General features: G+C 35.0%; 1 protein-coding gene across 1 annotated transcript in view; it reads left to right on the plus strand.

The window, feature by feature from the left end:
* Positions 1-211: 211 nt before the first annotated feature.
* LOC138706023 (tRNA (uracil-5-)-methyltransferase homolog B-like) overlaps positions 212-22,461 on the plus strand; it is a 46,752-nt gene continuing 24,502 nt past the window's right edge. The window contains exons 1-4 of the mRNA XM_069834919.1: positions 212-897; positions 8,749-8,919; positions 12,476-12,637; positions 16,444-16,636. Of these exons, the coding sequence (XP_069691020.1) occupies positions 472-897; positions 8,749-8,919; positions 12,476-12,637; positions 16,444-16,636 (952 nt within the window). The 5' untranslated portion in view covers positions 212-471. The remainder of the gene's footprint in view (positions 898-8,748; positions 8,920-12,475; positions 12,638-16,443; positions 16,637-22,461) is intronic.

Here is a 22,461-nt window from a genome sequence, read left to right on the forward strand (position 1 = left end):
CGAGCTATTTCTATGTTCGAAGCATGGAAATGTCGCGTGTATGAATAGGACGTGGTTCACTCAAAGTTAATATTGGTAGTACTGAAATAAAGCGATCATAGAGTAAAATCCGATATCTTCTGTTGTGGCGTTCAATGAATTGCACATTAGGTACTGATAAGGGAAAATAAAAAATAAATGGGTATTTCAACACAAGTTGACTGAAATCGATAAAATTTGCATGTCGTATCGTCTGCTCTCTATTGTCATAATCTAGAACTAAAGTATCCCTGTGAATGTTTATAGCCGTTCGATAGTTGTTTGTCAGTGGTAGACATCGGATTACTAGATAAATAAACAAGTGTAGCTGTGACATAATAATATAAGAAACATTCGAAGGACGTGTTTCTTCTTTGATCATAGGAAGTAATGGATGTATCGATACGTTCGAAATAATTTTCTTATAAGAAGGCGTAGCTGAATAGCGTTAAAATGGATTCAGAAAAATGTACACCACTTAATGGAGAAACAGTTACGAATAACCATTTGGAAAGAGAAAATGATTTACCTACTGCACAAAATACAGAAAACGAAGAAGTTTCAGTTCAGGATTCAGAAATTAAAGTAAAAAAAGAAAACGTTGCAATAAGTGATCAAAATACTCTTGAAAAAAATGACTCTGCCCCAGAAGAAACAAAACCGACCACTACTTCAACTGTATTGGAACAAGTGTCCGAAGTAGAGAATTCCATTAAGAAGGAGAACGAAGAAGAGAACAAAAGTAATGATGAAAATAAGGATAATGAAAATGATTCGGACAAGACTGCGGAGGAACAAGCATTGGCTGCAGAAAATCAGGCAGCTTTGTGGGATATATACGTACTATTTGTACGAGGACTTCCAACAAGAGATATTGGGGTGAGTTGATATTTGGTAGTGGACAGGAATGTAAAAATTAAGTGACCGAATGTTAGTTACAAATATAGACTTCTCAGTCTTCATTACTCTCACCAGTTGGTCTCTTGCATTAGCAATTGTTAAGATTTTGTGACATAGGCTACATAAAGGCAAAAGATACAGGCATAATATGTACCTATCCATGAATAAAGTTAAAATCATAAAATTACTATTACGGTAACTCAGACCTGCGCTACCACTGGTTTTTTTATATATACAATTTCGGTGAAACTTAGGTATCCACGACACTACATATATACTTACTGTATTTATATAATTGTCACATTCCTCGGCCTCATATCACTGTAACAAACCTCTCAACTAACATATTAAACTTGTCACATGTCTCGGCTTAATGTCACTTAGCTGCCCCCTCATTTAACCCCTAAAGAAACAACCGAATAAGTATTTACCTTCGTAAATTTTGGCTCTTTTCTAGCACGCGACACCGAAACTTCAAAGTTGCATTTTTCTAAGTTTACTGTGCGAGAATCTGTGACAGATTAGGTTAGGTTAGTTCAAGCTTTTGATTAGCCTTTCATATGCGAATCTGTAACAGGTTAGGTTAGTTTAGACTTTTGGTATGCAGTGGCAATGCCAGGATTTCACAGTTGGGGGTGCGAATGCGGTGCTACATATACAGTGAAAAGTGCTGTAAGTAATATCTAAAACGAAAATGTACCCTGATATTTTATGTTCCTGAATCGACAAACGAAACAATAAGCAGCTTTCACTACACTATATTCTAGTCAAGCATAAGATCTGTACTAATCTGCCTGTAAAGACACTTGGAACAGATGCATTATAGGACCCACCCTAAATATAGAAATATGCTAAGCCACAAAAAAAAGGTCAACGGAAGTTGCGTTTCGATCAATTAAATGATCGATATAGGCCTATATTGTTTTGATTATGTTGCCAACCAATCAATATTGTTGTAAATTAGTTTGATAATAATCATGGCGGCAATTTCGAATGCTATAGTTAAATATAAAAAAGAAGTGGATCAAATTCTCCCTCTTGATTTAAAATGTAGGCCTCGAAATGGAAATTATGAAATAATAAATAAGTTGTAAACTTTTTAGTAGCTTTATCCATGAATAAAGACATGTAGGCTATGTTTATGGTTTTTTTTTATGCGAATGTGGTTTACTTAGGAGTGAAATGTTTTGCGAAACATGCAATCCTGGGATGAGACTGAAGAAATTTAAAAGTAAACGAGATGAACTCCTGTGGAGATGTCATTGGAAATTACAAGGTATTAAATGATAGACACAGGAACGCCGTATCATAGCACTTTGTGAAATCACTCGGATAACGGAGAAGGTGAAACGGAACATCTGCAGTGAGATCCATGGTAAAATGCTAATTTTACACCAATTTTGTTTTTAATTCTTTGGTCCAGGGAAAATACTAGTAAAAATGTGTTTTTGTGAAAGACTAATATTTTCCCTGTACCAAAAATGCAGTATAAATTGAGTAGAATTAGTATTTTATAATATATTATAAAGATGACTAATATGAACTTAATTTTATTGTTGTATTAATACCAATGTTGTATTGTTTGAAAGTTTAATGTTACTGTGTTTTTTAAGTTTAGCTTTGGTTTGTTTCTTTAACTTTATTTTGAATAAATTTAATATATTGTATAACAAAGGTGACTAATATGAGCTTAATATCATTATTGTTGGTTTTATTAAATTATACATTTTTATAGTACTGTATATTTAGTATTGTTAAGATGGCATACTTGATATAATAATCGAAAATATACAATATATAATCGATACTATGGAATACTCGGGGTGGGTCCTATAATGCATCTGTTCCAGACACTTAAAATAGGCTGCTGAATTCCATCTGAAACATTGCCACATTGCCACAAAGGAATTCATGAACACTCGTCTCTTTAACATCACTCTCCGCCAAATCATCGAATTCTAAAACACTTTCGGATTCAGACCCCCCAAGTGAATATTTTTTTTTTTTTTTTAACTAACAGTTCTCACGAAGAAGTTTGAAATATTGCGTTTCCCACGCAGGCCCAATACTTCAAAGACGTTTATTAGAGATCATTCATTTTTCGAAAACAATTTCTAAAGAGTGAGTCTATCTAATCGAACATTTATTTCACTTTATCACAATGAACGTTTTATTCCATTACACCTACTGCATTGTTGAGCTCAAGGAAATAAACGAAATTATTATGTGCACTTAGCGGCAAAAAGAATGGGCCGGCCGACAATTTCTAAGTTCCAGAGACATACATTGCGCATGCTCGTCTCGTCAAAGCCGTAGTTCACTAGATAACACATATTAAACCATTTAAATTTGCTGTATTTTGTTTAAGAGTCTAAAAATATGTAATAAAATCGAATGGCAGGTTGATTCTAGATACACCAGGGCCCTTGAAGAGTGAAATAATAATAAAATTGATAAATACAAAATCAACCGGAGCGAATATGAACAGGAGAACCACGTATTATGCCGAACTCAGTTGGCGGAGCGCTGGTACATTCAACCAGAGGTCCCGGGATCGATACCCGGCCCCGGAACAAATTTTCCCTTGAAATTATTCAAATCTGCTTTACAGGGAGCTTCATCTGAAAGACCAGATTTGCATAATATATACGTCAATGTGTACGTTGACAGAAAACCACAATTCCAAGTCACATAGAGATTGTGTGCACTCGATGTGGGTCTCTGGCATTTCGTCAGCCCATGCGAGTTGTGTGGATATAAAGGGAAGGGTTGAGACGGTGTCAGGTGGAGTTCCCAGGTAGCTCAGTTGGCGGAGTGCTGGTACATTCAACCAGAGGTCCCGGGATCGATACCCGGCCCCGGAACAAATTTTCCCTTGAAATTATTCAAATCTGCTTTACAGGGAGCTTCATCTGAAAGACTAGATTTGCATGATATTAACTAGTCACAGTAGCGTAAGTCGTTACGGCATTGGTCTATTGAACAAGTTGATAGTAATACAAGGTTCGAATCTCCCCGAATCTTCTTTTTTTAATTACAAATTTGCCATCATAAGTGTCTCGCAAAGCTATAATTATGTGACGATATCTCTTAGAATATGCCCAAACTCTAATAAATAATAAACCTCCCTCCTTTTTCAAGCAATACTGCTATCTGTTAATACAACGGAAAACGATATCCAGAAGGAACACTTTTCTTCCAGCAGGATAATCATCCCATACACACCGCCAACTGGATTCAAAGATGGTTTACGAGGAGGTGTGATGTCGACCCAGTCGACTGGCCTCCAAATTCACCAGATATGAATCCGATTCAAAATTTGTGGGCTGCAGTCAAAAGGATCCTACGCTCTAATTGGGCAGAACAACCACCCGTTCGGACACCTGAAGAATTGTGACAGAGTTCTAGATGCATGGGAGGAGATGGCCAAGAATTTAGACCTGTTCCTTAATCTTGTGGACTCCATACCGCGCAGAATGAGGGCAGTTGTTGACGCAGGTGGTTTGTGGAAGAGATACTAGTCCCCATCACAGGCCTTGTTTTGTTAATATATTGAAAAATTGTTTGTTTTTTTAATTTAATTATTTATTTGTGTTTGATATGTGTCCGGTTTTTTAGGATGTGAAACAAGTATTTTTGTTTATATTTTTAGAAGGCAGGCATAACGAAGTTTGTTAACAAATGCCATTTCACATGTAAACTAATAAATTAAGTAAAAGTTAAAAAAAAAATAATAATAATAATTTTACCGTACCGGGAGGCGAACTCACAACCTCTGGTACGGATGTCAGACTTCTTACCACTGGGCCACACACTGCTCGTAAGGTTTACTACATTATAGACGGACGACTTTCAATGAAGAGACACCACAGCAATGCCTTGCAGTGGGTTACGTTTACACGAATGAACCGCGCGATAGAACTTAGCATTTCTATCGACCAAGAGTCTGCCCATTCTTTTTGCCGCTAAGTGTACTTCAGAAGCACAGAGGAGAATGAAGTCTAATTTGATACCTATGTACTAATGGTCTGTTTACGATTGTCGCAACAATGTGCTGAACTGCAAAAACTTATCAGTTTGCAACTGTGATTAGCATACGTTAGGTCTACCGAAGACTTGAAACAAAAATTAATAAAACAACAGTCTGCAAAATTTTAATCCTTCTTTAACTCCATCTCCACAAATATCTCGTATAAATTCAAAATTTTCACTTCCAAAATCATCATAAGTACATGTGCGCTAGTTTCTCTACGAAAAGCTCCATAAGACAGCCTCTGTCAATCATAGAATGGATCTAAAGTATTATTTTACTAACTTAAAAATAACTAGTGCTCATAAACAAAATTAATGCATGATTTTTAATTATGGACATGACAGCTGAGGCAGCCATACTAGAATTTCATTAAAAATACCTAAGAAAAGCTTACCTATTTTCAGACTTTGTAGAGATCTTGTGAATTCTTCAATAATAATCGACGTCTCCAGTCAGTTGATTCCTCCTCTGCAATCACGAAATAACCAGGGGAAATCCAGCAATTCAAAATTTACTTGATGCCAGCAAAAAGAAACTGCATGAAGTTGGTGGTGGAAAATAAAAAAAAATTAAATATAAAGAAATACCGGTATGTTTTCTAGTACTTTATTAAGAAATTGAAGTTATTTATTTATGCGAATGACAGGGACATAGATAACTTATCTTTTACCTAAACACAACCTCAAGATTAAAACAATTCACTTAATACAACTTAAAATTAAATCTAATAAAGGAACTAAACAAAATCCTTAAAGAACTAAGAACTAAACAGAGGCATGAGGCTTCTCACCTCCCAGTATCTGGCACATTCTGTCAGTGATTTTAGAGCTGGGCAGCATTGGAGATGATCCTTATTCATCGCTTCTTGAAGGTCACAAAGGGTACAGGTTGGATGTTGATAAATACCGAAACGGTGGAGATGCTGCGCCAAGCAGTCATGACCAGTTGCAAGGCGGAAATGCGCGACTGCCAATCTTCTTGGTCCGTTAGGTATTGATAGAAGGCCCCTTCTCCAGTGTTTGCCATATGTTCTTTCTGCAATCTCATGAGAGTGGATGTTGTGGGCAACTTCTTTGATATATAATTTTATTGTCTGAAAGGGTGTTGGTTTAGGAAATGTTTGTAAAATTTTAGCACCTTTTTTTGCCAAGGCATTGGCCTGCTCATTGGCAAATAAGTTGCAGTGCCCGGGGACCCACTGTAGTACCACGATTTTGTGTTTTGCTTGTAATAGTTGTATGGCATTTTGACAGTCTTGGATTGATGAAGACTCAGGGTCTGAGGAACCTACAGATTCTATGGCTGCTTTGGATGACTTTATTTATAGCAGTAATTTTCCAGTTTTTAAATTTTACCCATAGGCTCATTTAAGCCTACTATGGAATGCATGTTACAGCCTACAGTCTTCCAGATTGAATATTGTAATTAATATGCAAGATATGCTTATAATGGATATAATACTTCATTCCTAGAAATCAACATTATTTCAACATTTCTTCATTCCATCATAATTCTTATTAATGATAAGCGATGTGTGGAAGAGACTGTTCCAGGGAGAGAGCTTTTGGAGTTGGCTGCATGTTTTGGAGGTTAACGTAGTGTGTAAATTGAGAACGAAACAGGAAATGACATATCTCTTTCTATCATGGAATGAGACTGTAGGTGCTAGAGATGAACAAAACTAACTGCCGCTCTCACTCGCTGTGTTCGTTGCACTTGTCTTTCGAGTCTCGTCTCGTAACTCTTGTGCGTTTCGAGTTTTGCTCATCATTCTCGAAATAGCATTTGGTGGACATGGAAAGATTTCGTAACTTTGAATAACATACATCATTGAAATAAATAACATTAGAGGTGTTTAATTGATACAAAAAGACAAAACAAAACAGTATCATAGTTATCGAAATGTTCTGGTACTATTATCAGATATTACCTATGGTTATATAAATAGAAAAAAAAAATTCTCAAATAAAGTTGCATTTCTAAGAAACATAAAACGTAACGTTAAATAAAGCGTTAATACTTTTTTTACTTGAGATTATACACTTGATATCAAACATACAGAAAAAAAATTCAAGGCTGCTTGACGTTTGAGAGTTGACCAATATGATGTCTTGAATGCGCGCTTGATTCACTCACAAGTAGTCTTTGCATCTATGACATAGGCAATATGACCAAAATTTCATCCATCATCCCTCTTAACCTATGTACTTCCTTTACTGTAGGCTACTATTGAAGTGTCGGTATAGGCATCGATTTTGTCCTGCAACTTATTGCCATGTAAAGTTTTCCTTTATATCGTGTCATTAAGAGGGGAGGTACACACCCTTGGCCTGTAAAAATTTAGTGAAATTCTTTTTTTTTTATCTCAGCTACTATAAAAGTTAAATGAACAAAACTTTTCATACTTATTATACATACATTACACTTTATAAAACACTGTTCAGAATATTAAAATAGCTCTAAGCTTACCTGTAAAAATAATATCAAATTTGGATTTTTTTTTTTTTATAATCGTAAAGTAGTCACATAATAAAATAGGCCTATACAATTAATTAAATATCTGCATGATTCTTTTACTGGAGTATTTTAAAAACCTATCTCAACAACTACCTATTCCTTCAAGAAATTTCTTTTAATTGCTACCTTCAATATTAAATTTTCTAAAAAATTTTATTAAGAAAAATATATTTCCTGAACGAATAGGTGAAAGATTCTAAACTATGTTGTTGATGTAGGTCTTTAAAACATTCCAGTGAAAGAATCATGTAGATATTTTATTAATTGTATATTTTATTATGTAAATGCTTTACGGTTGTAAAAAAAATTACGCAACTTTGATATTATTTTTGCAGGAAATTATTAACTATTTTAATATTCTAAATAGTGTTTTATAAAGTGTAATGCATGTATATTAAGCATGAAAAGTTTTGTTAATTTAGCTTTTATAGTAGCTGAGATACTCGGGAGGAAATTAAACTCAGAATAAATATGGGAAATGCCTGTTATTATTCGGTTGAGAAGCTTTTATCATCCGGTCTGCTGTCAAAAAATCTGAAAGTTAGAATTTATAAAACAGTTATATTACCGGTTGTTCTTTATGGTTGTGAAACTTGGACTCTCACTTTGAGAGAGGAACATAGGTTAAGGTGTTTGAGAATAAGGTGCTTAGGAAAATATTTGGGGCTAAGAGGGATGAATTACAGGAGAATGGAGGAAGTTGCACAACACAGAACTGCACGCATTGTATTCTTCACGTGACATAATTAGGAACATTAAATCCAGACGTTTGAGATGGGCAGGGCATGTAGCACATATGGGCGAATCCAGAAATGCATATAGAGTGTTAGTTGGAGGCCAGAGGGAAAAAGACCTTTAGGGAGGCCGAGACGTAGATGGGAAGATAATATTAAAATGGATTTGAGGGAGGTGGGATATGATGATAGAGAATGGATTAATCTAGCTCAGGATAGGGACCGGTGGCGGGCTTATGTGAGGGTGGCAATGAACCTCCGGGTTCCTTAAAAGCCAGTAAGTAAGTAAGTAGCTGAGATAAAAAAAATGAATTTCACTAAAATTTTGCAGGCCAATAGTGTAGGCCCTACCTCTCCCCTTAAGTGATAGTGAACACAATTCAATCTTGTTTAAGGCTGTCTTATTACTAGTGTGAAAAGAAAAATATGAGTATGAGCCAATCCAGACTTTATTACCTTCACGATCATTGTGTTGTGTTATAACCCATTTAACAGATATACCATTAGGCCTACAGATAAATAATTCTGATATTTTTATGTTGACAGAATTTGAAGCAGCTGCTGAATTGTACATTGGGATTAGGCTCTCATAAGATTAGACCACGATTGCGAGGTGACACTGTTCTTTACATACACTTCAAGAGTAAGAAGGAAATGATAGATGGCCAGAATGTACTTCACAGCCATGGTATTGTCTCCTGCAGGTTACATGCAAAAGTAAGTATACTGAAGACTTTCCACGGGATGGGTATCCTGTACATGGTAGGCCTAATTATATAGTCTTGGTGCTGCAGTGAAATAGAGTCGTACTATACAGGGTGTGTTTAAATTCTCATTACAGACTTTGAGGATTGTTGTTGTTGTTTTCTAATGCCAGACGTTTGACAATAAAGTCATTTGACCTCTTGCACTCCAATACTTTTCAAAGATATTATCATGGTCAGCCATAGAAGCACAGATTCTGAGGTGTTGTGAATCCATTTCTTGGTTTGAATTGCACAATGGGCAGTTAGGGGACTGATATATTCCAATTCTATGCAGGTGTTTGGCCAAACAATCATGGCCTGTTGCCAATCTAAATGCAGCTAAAGACGATTTTCGTAGTAAATCTGGAATTAACTGTGGATTATGATGCAGAGAGTTCCATTTTTTCCCTTGTGATTGTGTTATCAAATTTTGTTTGTTGAAGTCTAAGTATGTAGATTTAATAAATCTTTTCACAGAGTAATATGTAGATTTACTAACAGGTCTGTAAGTAGCAGTGCTGCCCTTCTTTGCTAATGCATCCGCATTCTCGTTTCCCAGGATTCCACAATGGGATGGTATCCATTGGAACACAATTCTTTTATTGAGTGATATTAATTGAGAGAGCATTTTAGTTATTTTTGCTGTTTGAGATGAAGGTGTGTATTTAGAGACTGTTGATAGAATAGCTGCTTTGGAGTCTGACAATATAACTGCATTCTTAAATTTATTGATGTGGCATAGAAGATTCCTGAGACTTTCACTTATTGCAACGATTTCTCCGTCAAAACTTGTTGTTCCATACCCAAGAGATCTATAAAGTGAGAAGAGACAGCATGTAACACCTGCACTGGCACCTTGTTTTCTGGAGATCAAGGATCCATCGTTGTATAAATGAAGCCTGTTTTGTGGAGGGTACCTAATATTAATTGTCTCTAAAGACAATTGTTTCATTATTTCAGTGTTTACTTCTGATTTCAGTATTTCTTCTGTTAAATTTAGATTATATTCTATATTTAATAGAGTTAAAGGGTTTGGTTTAATTTGTAAGTTTTCTTTTAAATTCGGGATATTGATTTTCTGTTTTAATTCTTGAACCATGGATATGAAACTTTTTTGAGTTTAAAATCTATAGAGAGGACTGTATGAATGCCAATTGTTTCACGGTAATCTGATAAGTTTTTCATATTGAATCAGTGCTTTTTCTTCTATTGTCATTTTGATGCTGTTAATATTAGTGAGGAATCTCATAGAATCTATTGGAGTTGTTACTTTGAGGATTGTAGTGGGGACCAAGATGATTAAGTTTTGCATAGAAACTCATGTCCGGAAACATGCCGTTTTTCTGCTACAAACAAAACACCATCACATCACATGTTGAACTCTCCCACTTCTGCTGCTTACTATACGTTGTTTTCCTTGAGAGTCCACTTACAGGAAGGTCTTGATGTGATGACCAGCGACTTAAACACACACACGGTATCTACATACCATGTTTTGGTACATATGATCACCAATACCTGGTAGTCTAACATCCGCACAGCCATAACCTGCACTAGATCTTTCTCTGATTCCACAGGGATCTCGTAAATCAATCTCTTCATGTGGCCTCACAGAAAGTAGTCTAGCGGAATCAAGTTGGACAAACGTGCAGGGCAAGCAATTGATCTATGCACTGTTGCCCAATCGTTGATCCAGATGACCTCGGACTGCAAGAGCAAAATGAGGTGGTGCGCCATCATGCTGAAACCACATTGCACTGAGCTTCGTTGTACAATAACATCATATCGACATATTCCCTAAATGTGTAGTTAACCATGTTTAACAGCAACACACTGCCAATGAATTACAGCTCGACTTGAAGTGAAGAATGATAAACAAATTACCACAAGCATTACAGCAGGTATGGATGTCAACTGATCGGCACATCTCCGGGCAGTTTACAAATCAACTGAATGGCATGACAACAAACCTGTAGCGGACACAGGACATAAGGTGATCTTTGAATGATGTACGTAATACCCTAGTCATTGGCACCGAAAATGCGGGAAATTTGAACGTGTGTTGTGGGGTGTTTTGTTTGTAGGGGACATGAGTTCCTATCCAAAACTTAAATGTCTTGGTCCCCACTACAAGTCCTCAAAGTCTTTAATGGGAATTTAGACACACCCTGTATAGTAATGTATCTTAGCACTGAGTATGTAGCTTACTTTACATAACCATAGATTGATCAAGCCAGAGTTTATCCCTGATAGAATTAATGTCATATAACCTGGCTGGAGCATTAGGTTGAATCCTGTTACGATGCAAGTTAAAATTATCTTCAAGAGTTATCTGGAAGTATGATTACAACTCCAATACATTCGTATGGGGAATATGCAATCATAAACATAATAAAAATAACAAGTATAATAATTATGTATTTATTTATTCATTCATTTATTCATTTACTTACTTATTTATTCAGTCATTCTATTTATTTACTTATTTATTTACTTATTCATTTATTCATTCATTCATTCACTTATTCATTTATTTATTTATGTATTCATTCATTCTATTTATTTATTTATTCATTCATTTATTTATTCATTTATTTATTTATTTACTTATTTATCTATTTATTGAGTGATTTATTTATTCATTTATTTATTTATTGAGTGATTTCTTTATTTATTTATTCATTTATTCCATTTATTTATTTATTTACTTATTGATTTATTTATATATTTAATCATTCATTCCATTTATTTATTTATTTATTTATTCATTCATTTATTTCTTTAATATTTATTTACTTATTTATTTATTTATTTTTTCATTCATTTCATTTATTTATTTATTATTTAGGCTATTTACTTATTTATTTATTTATTTATTGAGTGATTTTTTTTATTTATTGATTCATTTATTTGTTTATTTATTTATTTATTTATTTATTTATTCATTCATTCCATTTATTTATTTATTTATTATTTATTTACTTATTTATTTATTTATTGAATGATTTTTCTATTTATTTATTTATTTATTTATTTAGTCATTTATTCCATTTATTTATTTGTTTGTTTGTTTGTTCGTTTGTTCGTTCATTTATTTATTTTGGTGTAGTTACAGCCATCAGGTCTTCTCTTCCAGACCAATACAAATACAAATACAATAATAGGAATAAAAAGATAAATCATATTATAAACAAAGTAAAGTCACACAAAAATATACACAGATTTGCAGTCACACGAATTTTAGATGAGCGATTAAGTCTGTCGTCAATTTGCAAAGGGGGACAAGTCCACGAAAATATTATTTTTAGGTTTTTATGCCATCTTGTTTATCTCGTAGATAGGTTCTGGATAGTATATGTAAAGTTGAAGAAGGTATCAAATCCACTGCTAAAATAGCTTGTCCACCTTCTTCCCCTCAGCTCCCAGGTTAGGAAGCCTTGCCAATATAGCTCTCGAAATCATAAAATTAAGCTAGTTGCGCCTAAGGAAAGATTTGAATACTATGATCGTTCTTGACTGTTTTTCAGGATGCAAAAGATCAATCTCAGCAACCTACAGCATCTCAGAAACGTAAAGCAGACAAGGATGTTGAAGAGGATGAGGACACAGACACGGATCCACCTGTTGTCAAGAGATTCAGACCTGAGACTTTCATGTCACAGTTTTTGGAGGGATCGTATGAAGATCAGGTAATGTGCTTTTGACATAATGCCAATATTGTTATGCACTTTTTAACGTGGGTATGTCCCTTGTGTTTGTATTATTCTCAAGTGTAAAATATACATATTATAAGTAGCTATACGTACGAGAGGAGTACCTAGAGCAAGTTCACAGGGCTATGTAGTGTTAGTAAAATTGAAGCTAGTCTGATTGCAATGGTTGTGAAATATTTAATTTCTATCTGTTGGTAACTCCCATGTTAGTTAGCAGCATGCTGCACACACTTCCCTTCACCTCTGGTACCAGTAAGGATCCCCTGTTATGAGTGAAATCAAGTGCAAGGGGTGCGAGAAACTTGAGGTTTAGTGAGTGGAATGAAGATTTGATCATTGTGTATAGTTGGCCGACTACCAATTTTTAAATTATGTTAGAATTACGTCATTGTTGAAGGAACTAAAACAAAACGGATAATGAGGTCAATTTAACCTCCTCACTTTGCAGTCTTTTGTGCTGTAGTAGTTATGCCCCAGGTACGTATATAACCTTACATGACTGTGGTACGTAAATAGCAAAATGTTATTCTCATTGAAAGAAGTGTTATTTCTGCATGTGTGTTTTTTTCTTCGGAATTTCTGAATTATATTGTCACAATTTTACAAATTTACCTATTACATAAGCAATAAAGATATATCGTAATAAAACCTGTATTAGACCAGGTGGTCTGTTACAGTCTCACATCAGCCTATCTTTTAGCTATAATCTTTTCGCTGTAAGAAAAATCCTAAAATAAACAATAGCACGTGACTGAAGTGAGGCTTCATTGGCTGCTGTTTGGCGCCATAGATTCTCAGTACATGTTCCCGCCTACTGTTGTACATTCTGTTTCATGTTAAACATTTCCCGTTACTCGTCAAGTAGGCCTAACCTTACTACTGTGCATTAATTTGCTTAGGAAACGTTTACTTTATAATTACTCTAATTAAAACTCACATTACTTATTATATACATTTAAGACTATTTGTTTTTCTCCCGAGAGGGTTTTTACTCTTGTGATTAATAACTACACACACCGAGGATGCAGAAGCCATATTTCAGTACCACGTACTTACGTGAACAACTACGAGCTCAAGTGACGCCAACTTGTTACAAGAACAGACTACCTCAGTATCACTGTTTGTATTCATCCGCATTCATAGTACATAACAAAATATAAAAGTAGCTTTTCTTTTACATATCGTTTTACATATGAGTGAAGTTATATGTTTCATTGTATTTAACAACTAGAATTCAATTTTTTATTTTTCAAATAATACAAGATGATGGTTTCTAAATGCGGACTATATTTTCCTGCATCGTGTGAGTATTTCAACTGTGAGCTAATCACAGATATGACAGCCACGTGCTTGTGTTTACATTAGGATTTTTCTTACAGCGAAAACAGTATAGATGACCAACTGATCTTCCACCGGGAGCATACTGCAGAATTTATTTGAAAATGTGTGTTCCATCCATTCTTCTGACATGATTTTCTCAGTTTTTCCTTTGATTGTTTACATATTGTAATATTGGTTCGGTTTCGAGTTCTTTCAGGATATCATAATTTCTTTTATGGTCCCATTTTGTGATCCTGCAGTGCGTCTCATAACCTCAATCTCAGCAGCATTTATTCTTGAGAAGTCTGGTGTTCCTGTGGTCCAAGTTTTGGATCTGTAAGATAAAATTGCTTGAGCAAGAATTTTATACATTTTGAGTCTTGTATATCTCTGAACTAATCACTGTTTCAAAACTGAATTTATTATACATAATGTTTTTATAAATTTTTGTTTTCTAATGCCAGATATTTGACAATAAAGTCATTTGACCTCTTGCACTCCAATATTTTTCAAAGATATTATCATGGTCAGCCACTGAAGCACAGATTTTGAGGTGTTCCGAATCCATTTCTTGGTTTGAGTTTGATAAGTTTATTTTGTATATCAAGGTCGTGTGTAAATGATAACTAATTTCCAAGGTAGTTACAGTTATTCATTCTCGAGGCATATTTTGCTGGGTATAGGATCTTTTCCTTTAAATGCGAACACTAAGGTTTTATCATATGAAATTTTCATGTCATAATTTTTGGTTATTTTCTCTAAATTATGTAGTGATATATGGAAGACAGCTTCAGAATTAGCAAATAATACTTTGTCATCTGCATATAACATCGTATGTATAGTTTGAGTTTGCGTGTAATTGGCATATTGCCATGAGGTAGCTGTCTCCATTCTTTAATTATGGTATACAGTACTAAACAATAACGAAGTTTTTTAAAGTTATTTACATACTGTATTGTATTATGAATAACTTGTTTATTATGGACATGTGAGTAAGTCTTTCTACATTACTGGATTCGACTTTGTCCCTGTAAGATTACAGGATCAAAAACTACATAACACTCTCACCTTCTGTATTATCCGGATTGCCCTTGGCCCATATAGTCCAGATAATCGGGACTCTACTGTATATGCAAAATCTATTAATCATTGGTCATGCACTCTGGATAGTCTGATGAATTAAGTGGTTTATGCTCAACCCCGGGCCATAAGCTTGAAACGATGGAACCAAAAAGGTGTACTAGTATGGCCGTCAAATTACCCATAGTTCATCTCTTTTTCCGGTGTGTTTATCAGCTGTTTTGTTCATATTATTACGTTTACGAATTGTTTCATGTTGTGAATATTTCAAAAGTGTAATCAAGTTCAGCAGGAGTTATTTTATTTATAAGTAAGCTAATATTCTATTCGGCTCAACTGTAGAATATGTCCGTTGATACGTCCCCCTATGCTTTAACATATGAAGGAGTGCCAGCATCCTTCTTGATAAAAGAAAGAATATGGAAATGAAGTGTTCATTCCATGTCACAACCATAACACTTTTAATAAATATTTAGTGAAATATACATTGATATAATAATCTGCTAGTAGTACTGTTACCTCCAGAGCCATTCTAATCTGTTTATGTATGACCAAAACCGATAGTAGCAATTTAATATTTGGCAGTTGGCGGTATTTCTCCGTGGATTATGGGGCGTAAAAGGTATAGTTTGACATCATATCCGTCGCACCGATTTCAAGCAGATTTGGTTTGGAGTACTCTCTCCTTTCTTTTTATCCTCTCATTCTATGCTTCTCAACATTAGTGACATCTATGAGTCCACTTGTAGAGTTGGGCTGAATAACATCAAGTTAAGGGCCTTTTCTTAATCTTTTTAATTGGTTTATTTCACTGCACTTTATGAACTGCGATGGTTATCTAGCATCTGAGTGAAACGAAGGCGATGTTGCCAGAGAAATAAGGCCAGGGTCCAGTTCCGAAAGTTACCTAGCATTTGCTCTTAATGGGATGAGGGAAAACCCTGGAAAAAGCTTTAACCAGGTAACTTGTCCCAACTAGAATTTGAACCTGGGCCCACAGTTTCGCAGCCTGACATGCAGTGGACTGCCATTGGACAAAAATAAGTTATGAATACATTTTTAGTGATGGCTGAACATTTAAAACATAATTTTTGTCAAATAAAAACGAAAATAAAATTTACGTAAATACACAAAAAGACTGTAGTTTGTACAGTGTTTTTACCACTTTCCATTTATAACATTAGTTCTGAGATAAGTGAAATTCAGGAGCTATAGAAAAAAATAGGTAATTTTATGATGGGTGATACTATGTCTTAGGCACTATAATAATACAGACAGTACAGCTGTCAGAGTGTGGTTTTATAAGGTTTCTTATTAGGGTAATTAAGGTAATTTGGTATGAATGAACAATACTGAAGACGTTTTCTTTCCTTATGTTACAGATAGAATGGAAGTCAAATGACTTGTATTTAAAACTTCGGAAAGTGGGAAAAATCCTTCTTGGGAGTTACCCACGATATGAAGGATTGATTACACAAAGACAGCTCAGAAATAATGGATTAATCTGTGCTTTGGATCAGTTTAAAGGTTGCCCTACTAATGAACGTTTTGTTCTCAGGTGTACATTTTCAATAGGTAAGTTCACTTGTCTCGATAATAATTTCCGTAGCTCAAAATTAATTTACGTTAGTTTGGCAATTATTTTTAGAACAGGTTATAAACAGCCCCTGTCCTTGTCAGATTTTCATAATGGCTAATTTTTTCTTGCAACTTTTGGAAATGCTTTTTTAAGTAACAAGTCAGTAGTTCACTGCACTGTAGAATTGTACTACTTACACTGTTACAAGATAGTCTCTTTATTGATTTATTTACGACATATACATCACTAGAGTGGAACGCAGCCGGGAAGGCAGTTTCAAACTTTCGACAGCACAGGGAGAGACAGAACTTTGCAATGCCAAGTTGCTTACTCATAAAAGCATGATGCACGACACCAAGAGTTATGTTAAATTTCGAGACTAATGTACTTTTTGCTCTTGCGTGTATCTTTATATTAAAATTGAGAAATCGTAAATGTGTACATTTTATAATGCAACCAAGAAAATGAAATAGTACATTATGCAACGAGCCTATAATGGTAGTAATTAAGACGTGAGTATGTTTATGAAACGAGCGCAAGCGAGTTTCATAATTTTCATACAGGTGTCTTAATTATCATTATAGGCAAGTTTCATACGACTTTTTATGCTCGACCATATTTCTAACTTGAAATTATTCATAAGTATTCATGTTATTCTTATCTGACTGGGGAGCGGAACTGACCTTGTGCAATATCTCGTAAATTGTGAGACGCGAAAGTATTGATTTTTTCCGAGAAACAAATGTCATTGACCTTGATATAATCTAGAGAGTAAAATAAACATTAATCTTGATATAACCTTGAAATTGATTTAGACATTGAAAAACGAAATGACAAATTGAATTTATTTGAATATTATTTACAATTAACGCTAATTATAATTGTCTGTTACTATAATAATTATTATAGTAACAGACCTTCTGTGACAGTATTGGATTTCCAGCCTCCGTGATGTTTCACTAGTTGTCTTTCGATTGCATATCCGAGAGAATAATCGATACTTGCGCTTTCATATTGCTACAATGGTGTTTTCTGATTGGTGGAACACCTGAACTTTAATGAATAGGTGTACTTTCTGATTGGTGGAACACCTGAACTTTAATGAATAGGTGTACTTTAATGAGGTCCATTAAGGGCTGCTACCAGGTGTATAATTACTACATTTCGGCATAGTCGAGCATAAATAAATTAAATTAACAGTAGACAGAATGAAAACAAAAAGCATTGAATAATAAACACACAATTAAAAACTATAATAAATTAATAAATAGACATTTACCTGAACATTAATCAGAAATATCTCTGAGATCGTCTGCATCATCGTCGTCTTCACTTTCTTCATCACTATCTTCAAGATTAGGGTGACTAGACGTCCTCTTTTGTCTGGACGTATCCTCCTTTTTAGGTCTTTGTCCTGGGTCTGGGCGGATGTAAAAAAAAAATCAAGAAATGTCCTCCTTTTCGTAACTTGTATGCCTGATATTTTGAAATTATCTGCTTTGACCACTTTTCAAGTAATTTGCCTGTAGGTGGCAGCAGCATCGACGGAATATACTCTTTGCCAGTGATCATAACCCCCTTTATTCCCCCTTGTTATGGTCGTTGCTCAGAGGTAGCTAGTAAATTGAAGTGCGAATGTAAATCTGAATAGATGTTTTCTGTTTTTTTTAATAATTTTATTATAGTTTCCATGACTTCCATATGTAAAATCATTATTATTAAGTTTTCATAATTATTTTGTAATAAAATAGATATTAATATACTTTTAATATGATATAAGCCTAAATCTGTACTGTAAATATTTTGTAATAAAATAGATACTGACGTAATTTAATAGTACATTATGCAACGAGCCTATAATGGTAGTAATTAAGACGCGAGTATGTTTATGAAACGAGCGCAAGCAAGTTTCATAATTTTCATACGAGCGTCTTAATTACCATTATAGTCAAGTTTCATACGACTTTTTATGCTCGACCATATTTTTAACTTGAAATAAGTATTCATGTTATTCTTATCTGACTGAGGAGCGGAACACTGACCTTGTGCAATACCTCGTAAATTGTGAGATGTGCGCAGACGCGAAACTATTGATTTTTTCCGAGCAACAAATGTCGACATTGACCTTGATATAATCTAGAGAGTAAAATAAACATTAATCTTGATATAACCTTGAAATTGAATTAGACATTGAAAAACGAGATGACAAATTGAATTTATTTGAATATTATTTACAATTAACGGTAATTATTATAGTAACAGAACTGACTTTATTTCAAATATAGGTGATTTATTGATTTATTGTTGTCTTTTGATTGCATATCCTAGAATAATCGATACTTGCACTTTCATATTCCTACAATGGTAGGAACTGTAATGTATAGGTGTACTTTAATGAGGTCCATTAAAGGGCTGCTACCAGGTGTATAATTACTACATTTCGGCATGGTCGAGCTTAAAGTATAATATAGGCCAAAGTATAAATCTAAATACATATTTTCTGTCCTCTTTTTTTCGAACAATATCCTCGTTTTTTAAGCTTTGTGTTTTCTTTTTTATTGATGTGAATCTGCTCACCTATTGAAGATTAATGATGAAGGGCTCCATTTTATCATCCCTACGAATCTCTCGTGCATAATCTTCCTCTTGTAATTTCTCCGCGTGCCGTACACAGTTTTCCCATGCCTCCTTTGATACTGTTTCAACAACCTCATGTGTTACTGTCTCGACGTCGGCAATTTTAAAAATCAAATATTGTTGTATGCAATACATATTTATCTTGAAGTTATCCAGGTCCATGACTGGTTTTTTCCTCTTAGTATTTTTCCCTGGCCATTTGAACACTGCATTAGTTTTATTTCCGTAGCTTGTTATTCTTTGCATTGTTCGCAAACTGATACCATATGTGACTGCTGTCTTCTTTTGAGGTGTGGCAACATAGTGTTCCTTACCCTCACCACATCTCGCCGTCTGCTGCTGGATGCTTACAAAATACAAATATACTTTAAACGCTATTTCTCTCACCTGCCGATATAATATGTGCCATTTTTCTCTTTCTGGATCCATGTTTCTGTAATACATACACACATATAAATACTTACTTACTTACTGGCTTTTAAGGAACCCGGAGGTTCATTGCTGCCCTCACATAAGCCCGCCATTGGTCCCTATCCTGAGCAAGATAATCCAGTCTCTATCATCATATCTCACCTCCCTCAAATCCATTTTAATATTATCTTTCCATCTACGTCTCGGCCTCCCTAAAGGTCTTTTTCCTTCCGGCCTCCCAATTAACACACTATATGCATTTCTGGATTCGCCTATACGTGCTACGTGCCCTGCCCATCTCAAACATCTGGATTTAATGTTCCTAATTATGTCAGGTGAAGAATACAATGCGTGCACTTCTGTGTTGTGTAACACACACATATAAATACTTATTTACTTACTGGCTTTTAAGGAACCCGGAGGTTCATTGCCGCCCTCACATAAGCCCGCCATTGGTCCCTATCCTGAGGAAGATTAATCCAGTCTCTACCATCATAACCTACCTCCCTCAAATCCATTTTAATATTATCTTCCCATCTATGTCTCGGCCTCCCTGAAGGTCTTTTGCCCTCCAGCTTCCCAACTAACAGTCTATGTGCATTTCTGGATTCGCCCATACGTGCTACATGTCCTGCCCATCTCAAACATCTGGATTTTATGGTCCTAATTATGTCAGGTGAAGTATACAATGCGTGCAGCTCTGTGTTGTGTAACTTTCTCCATTCTCCTGTAACACACATATAAATAATAATCTAAATTCGTTTATCGTAATATTATAAATAAAACTCTCAAAACATCCACTTGTGAACTGCACAATCAATCACCTGTTACTGATTTGATTCTATTGGGTCAGCGAAAGACACGTCATACCACAAAGCGAGCGAATGCTACTGCGCAACCATCTTCACGCCGCCTTCCCAGCTGCGTTCCACTCTAATAGATCTAAATCCGTAGGCTATTCAAAAGTGTGACACAAAGTAATTACAAAGTTTCCCCTTCAATACAGAGTGTCACAGCAAGGTTTATGCCAGCCACACACCATAGTCGTTTGGGGTTCCCTCATCAAGCGAACGAATCCTGCTCAAGGCAAATGTCATTCACTGTTTGGCACCAGCTAAGTTTGTGCTGTGCTTACAGTGAGTTAACACGTTAATTGCTCTTTAACATTATTGCGTGTGTTAGTAACAGCTGACAGTATGTAAGTTAAAATTAGTTTATTGCAGTTATTAGTTTATTGAAATACCACCCCAACAGTTAACACTACAACTGAAAATGGTTGCATGTGTCACTTATGTAAAAACAGAGTCTTGTAGGGAACTGTGAAGGCAATTTGCAGAGAAACTTCCTGTCGTCCACATTTCACATAGAAATACTGTAAGAAATCTTGTTCTGAGATTTAGGGAAACAGGATCAGTGATAGAATTCCTAACAGAAAGAAACGTATTCTAGCAGAAGAAAAACTAGACAAAATTGGACAATCATTTGAGAATTCTCCAAAGAAATCTCTATGCCATGTCTCACAGGAAGTAGGCATTTCAAGAAGTTCAGCCCCTAGAGCTATTAAATTGTTACATTTGAAGCCATACAGAGTGACTGTACTCCAGGAATTGAAACTGCAAGAAGATATAAGACGTGTGAATTTTTGTAATTGGGTTCTATGGAATATTACTGATGGTACTGTTGATTCGCACTTCCTCATTTTCTTGTATGAGGCTTGGTTTAATTTAAATGGTTATAGGCATTGGAGCGTAGACAGTCTCTGGTTAATTAACAAAATTTACATTTCATGATGAAAAGTTGGGGTGTGGTGTACTATAACTGGAAGACAAATAATAGGGCCCATATCTTTTCAAGACACTGTAAAATCAGACAGATATTCACACACCATTTTTTTAACAATTAACTAGTAATGAGATATCAGTATCGCAAACAATAAAATACCCCATTCAACAACAGTCAAGGAAATAAGAACAGTAGTACGAGGTGCATTCAAGTTATAACAGCTCCGATTTTTTTCTCACAAACTAATCACACGAAAAATTCGAAACTTGTGTCACTTCTCGACTTAATCTCCCTGCAGTCATACACATTTTTCACAATTTCGATGCCATGATTCCATGGCCACTGTGAACGCTTCTTTAGGAGTCTGTTTTGATCACTGGAAAATTGCTAAAATGCAATAGCGGTATGACTAGTGAATGTGCGACCACTGAGAGTGTCTTTCATCATTGGAAACGGTCAAAAGTCACTAGGAGCCAGGTCAGGTGAGTAGCGAGCATGAGAAATCACTTCAAAGTTGTTGTCACGAAGAAACTGCGAAACTTGTGTCACTTATCGACGTAAACTGTTTCTGATTCATAATGATGTTTTCATCATGTTTACAGAGAATTTGTAATTTCTTTGATATTCGATATCATTCCTATATTCATATTGGCATTAATGAGTCACGTCACACTTGTACATGCACCGGTCAAGTCTTCACTGACAATGCGATTTAAAACTGCCAGCAAGAAGGACAGGCTCTGAATACAGTAATCTTCCAGGTACTGAAGGGTCACATTTCATTCTGTTGTATTCACCAAACAAAGACTTCTACAAATCCTTGAATATGTGGGCATTAGCGGTAAATGTAGAAGTCCAGTATCCTTTAAAGTACGATATTTTAGAATTTTCAGCAGGTGAAATTGTGTATTAAATGGGATGATGAACATTTTAAGTGGTGGATTTTACATGGTTTTATAAAGGGTCAAGAGACCAGACGAAAAGAGCATAT

This window comes from Periplaneta americana, chromosome 1, assembly GCF_040183065.1.
Source record: "Periplaneta americana isolate PAMFEO1 chromosome 1, P.americana_PAMFEO1_priV1, whole genome shotgun sequence".
NCBI lineage: Eukaryota > Metazoa > Arthropoda > Insecta > Blattodea > Blattidae > Periplaneta > Periplaneta americana.